Source organism: Manihot esculenta, chromosome 14, assembly GCF_001659605.2.
Source record: "Manihot esculenta cultivar AM560-2 chromosome 14, M.esculenta_v8, whole genome shotgun sequence".
Taxonomy (NCBI): Eukaryota; Viridiplantae; Streptophyta; class Magnoliopsida; order Malpighiales; family Euphorbiaceae; genus Manihot; species Manihot esculenta.
Window position 1 is genome coordinate 27,666,713 of NC_035174.2, and position 3,752 is coordinate 27,670,464.

Here is a 3,752-nt window from a genome sequence, read left to right on the forward strand (position 1 = left end):
TAAAATGTTTGAATATAAAATTATAAATGCGTAATTGTTTAGCTTTTTTTTAAGGTTAATTGCGTTTAAAATAAATGCTTATATTGAAATAATTAAGTTAATTTCAAATGAGATTAATTTATAATCAATAATTAATTCAGCTTTAATTTAATGGTCCTTTGTGTTGTGTGTTTCGAATTAAGAATTCTCAAATTCAAAGTCGCTCATAAATACTAATTGTATGAAAAAAATATTAAATTATGCACTGAATTGCATTTCACCATAAATAAAACTAATAATCAATGAATCATTTCAGTAAATTAAATCGATTTTATTACTTGACCACAAGAAAAACGTCATCACATTAGCAAAATAACAGGGAATTGAAATGCAAACTTCAATCCTAACAAAAGGAAACATATAAAGGGAAAAAAAGACAAAAAAAATATCAAGGAAGCAACTTCAATGGACGTATCATAGCATTATCTTCATGATCCAAAATCTGCATGAAAAGAAAATTACCAATCAATCAAAATCATGGTCATCATGATCATCATGATTATCGTGATCATGTAATGTAAGAGAAGAAAAAAGTGTTAAGATGGAACCTAAACTTACATGGCAGTGATACACATAGCCTGGTTCTGCACTTGCATCAAAAGGATACGCCTTTGCTTTGTTATTTTCGACCAAATTAAACTTAACTACCACTGTCGTTTGATACCCAGGTTCTATCTTCACCGTGTTCTTCCATGTCTTCTCGTTTTCTGGCGTTTCAATCACCTTTCCTGTTGCATGACTACTCACGTTGCATGCAATTGCATCATTCTTAACACTCATGCATGCACTGAATCCAGCTAAATCCACTAGCTCCTGCGCTTTAAGTGCTTGAATTAAACCAAGATGGACGTGTAATGGGTGATTATCGCCGGTCAGGTTTATCACTTCCCATATTTCTGTGCTGCCGGATTTTGGTGTCTCCGTTACTGGATCTTCAAAACTTTTCCCGTTTATGTACAAATGGGTTGGAGCTCCGGTTTCACTTTGGTACTCGTACATCACGATGTATCTTGTAACTGCTGCTCCTGCTGTTGATGCCGTCTGATATTGAACCAAACTTGGTGGGAGCCGTGATGAATCAGGTGGTGTTGGTGACCCAGAGCTAATGATGAACTTCATGATCTTGCTGTTCAACTCATCAACCGAATTACCAGTTGGGTACGGGTATGGAGCATCATTTGTCAAAATGGATTCTCCCGCGGCTGCTTCACAGAAATCAATAATGACGTCAGCAATCTCAGCAGGAGCCAGAAGTATTGTGGGCGTGGAGATTGGGTAAGGCAGGTATGATGAATCTGATCCGACTTGGATAAAAGATAAACCGTTGGATAATGAAAAACGAAAGTATCTCGCATTAGAGGCATTGATTATGCGGAATCTATATTTTCTTCGTTGGACCTTAAGATAAGGCCAAGCTTTACCGTTAACAATAACGGCGTCACCAAAGTATTCCGGTTGCCATTGCGGGTGTATTGTCGGATTGTTTCCAGTGTAATTCATATACAATGAACCATCTTTGTAGAAGCTTCGATCCACGATGATTAAGTGACGATCAAACTCTGAGCCCATTGGAAGGTTTAATTTTGCATCGAGATGTGGATGCCGAATTACATAGGCTGCAATCAAACCAGCTAGGAGATTGACACGTGTCAAACCAACCGCATGATCATGGTACCATAGATTACCAGAGTGTTGTATGTTAGGGTACGTGTATGTTGGTTGAGACCATGTGGGCCCAGTCTCACGGAATCTTGCTGTGAACCAAGCTAGAGCATGACCGTCTGATGTTGATGGATGGACCCCACCGTGGAGATGAACGACCGTAGGGACACCTCCGTGCTTAGGAATGGCTGTTGGGACGGTTGGATCCCATGGTAGTATGTGAGATCGAGGAAGAAAATTTTGCCAGGTTACAGATGTAGGTACTCCTTGAATTGCTTCTATAGTAGGGCCAGGTACAGTGGCGGTTGCAGCCGATGTTCCATATGCAAAAACAGTTGTGGCTGGTAAATCGCGGTGGAATTTCTAAAAAGGAAACAACAACGATGGCGTTCAGTTGAATCATGCAAAATAATTATATTTATAAAATAATTTAAAAAGTATATAAAATAATTTATATATTCTAAAATTAGTCTGGATAAGCACTCATATATTTAATTTAACATAATAATAAATATATTTAAGTGAATTTGATTTATATCAAATTCTATTTTCCAATTTTCAGTTGTACAGTCATGTTGTACACATAGTGTAGATTCGGAAGTAAACAATAAATTTAATTTTTTTTATAACGAGAGCAATAAATTAATATAAAGATTGGAAGATTTGCATATCTACAATGTTAGGTTACATCACTAACTGTACGTGCAGAGAATATTATTACATATGATTCTTTGATTACTAAGCTAAAATAATTGCATAGTTGCTTCCTGGAAAGTAGTGTGTAGTCCACTACAACCTAAAAAATTTATTAAAGTCCCGATCCCCATCGCTCATTGATGTTAAAATCATTTTTTAAAAAATATAATATTGATTTAAATTTAAACGAATTGAAATAATTAAATCTATATAATATTTTAGATTCTTAATTCTAAGAAATAAAATCGAACCGACTCAGAACCTTCACATAAAAATGGAAAATTCATATGCATAGAGAGAGAGAGAGAGAGAGAGCAGAAGAATTTCATACCCATTTGATCTGATACATGCCAATAGAGAGATTGGCTGGTTTGATAGATCCATATTTATCAGTAGAGTAACCAAAGAGCTTTGGCATCTCGGGAAGTTCATCAACGTACATTTCAAGAGAAGCTGCTATTTTGTGAAGACTTGCTTCTGTAACTCCACTTGTTTTTGCCATAGATATGCTAAAAGATACCATAATTAATAAGATCATGATTGCCCATGTTGATGATTTCTCCATCTTCATCTTCTTCATTTCCAACCTTCACAACAACCCAGAATTAGTCATTATTAGCTAAACATCAAGGCTTAATCATCTCCATGCATTTTGGAATTCTATCATTTCTCAAAAGCTTACAAAAGCCTAGCATGTCGGAGTCTAGCGGTTAAGACATTAACGCTCTGTTTGTATATTTTACGAAAAGAAAAAGAAAAAGAAAACTCCTAGGAATTTCAAACTACCCATCAGTCTAAATAAAAACTAAATATATGAGAATAAAGGAGAAAAAAAAAAGCAGGTTATACCTCATCAAGAGAGAGAGACGGAAGGCGTGTGGCGAGCACAAGGCGAGAATGATGAGATGGAGTTTGTGAGGTTAGATATAATTTATAGGAAGTGAAAGCTGTGATTAGGTGTAAGTCATTGCATGTGTATTCTGTGGGCGCTGATTGCTTTCATTATTAGGATAATTATATAATAGTCCGTCTATGTTTGACAAAATAAATATTTGCGTTCACCGTTTTAATTCAACAGTGGTAAATATATTTAAATAAATTTGAATGATTTCATATTTTATTCTCTCAATTTCTATTTTATAAAAGTTTGACAAAATAAACCCTTTAAAGAAAATATTTTCTTTACATACATTTAAAAATTTGTTAATAAAAATACTATTTTAGCCAAAGTAAAAAAATTAAGTAATTTAAAAAAAAATAATTTAATTTTTTAAAAAATCATCAAAAAAATAATTTCATACACTTTGTAAATTTTATTAATACTATATATAAAATTATTAATATATTTTATTTTT

At 34.0% G+C, this 3,752-nt stretch overlaps 1 protein-coding gene across 1 annotated transcript; it reads right to left on the bottom strand.

Annotated features, from left to right (window-relative positions):
* Positions 1-294: 294 nt before the first annotated feature.
* Positions 295-3,361, bottom strand: LOC110600310 (multicopper oxidase LPR1 homolog 1). Its single transcript, XM_021737129.2, has 4 exons — positions 3,247-3,361; positions 2,729-2,984; positions 598-2,064; positions 295-481 (listed from the first exon to the last, which is right to left on the bottom strand). The coding sequence occupies exons 1-4, from the start codon at positions 3,249-3,251 to the stop codon at positions 428-430; spliced, it is 1,782 nt and encodes a 593-aa protein (XP_021592821.1). The 5' UTR covers positions 3,252-3,361; the 3' UTR covers positions 295-427.
* Positions 3,362-3,752: the final 391 nt, after the last annotated feature.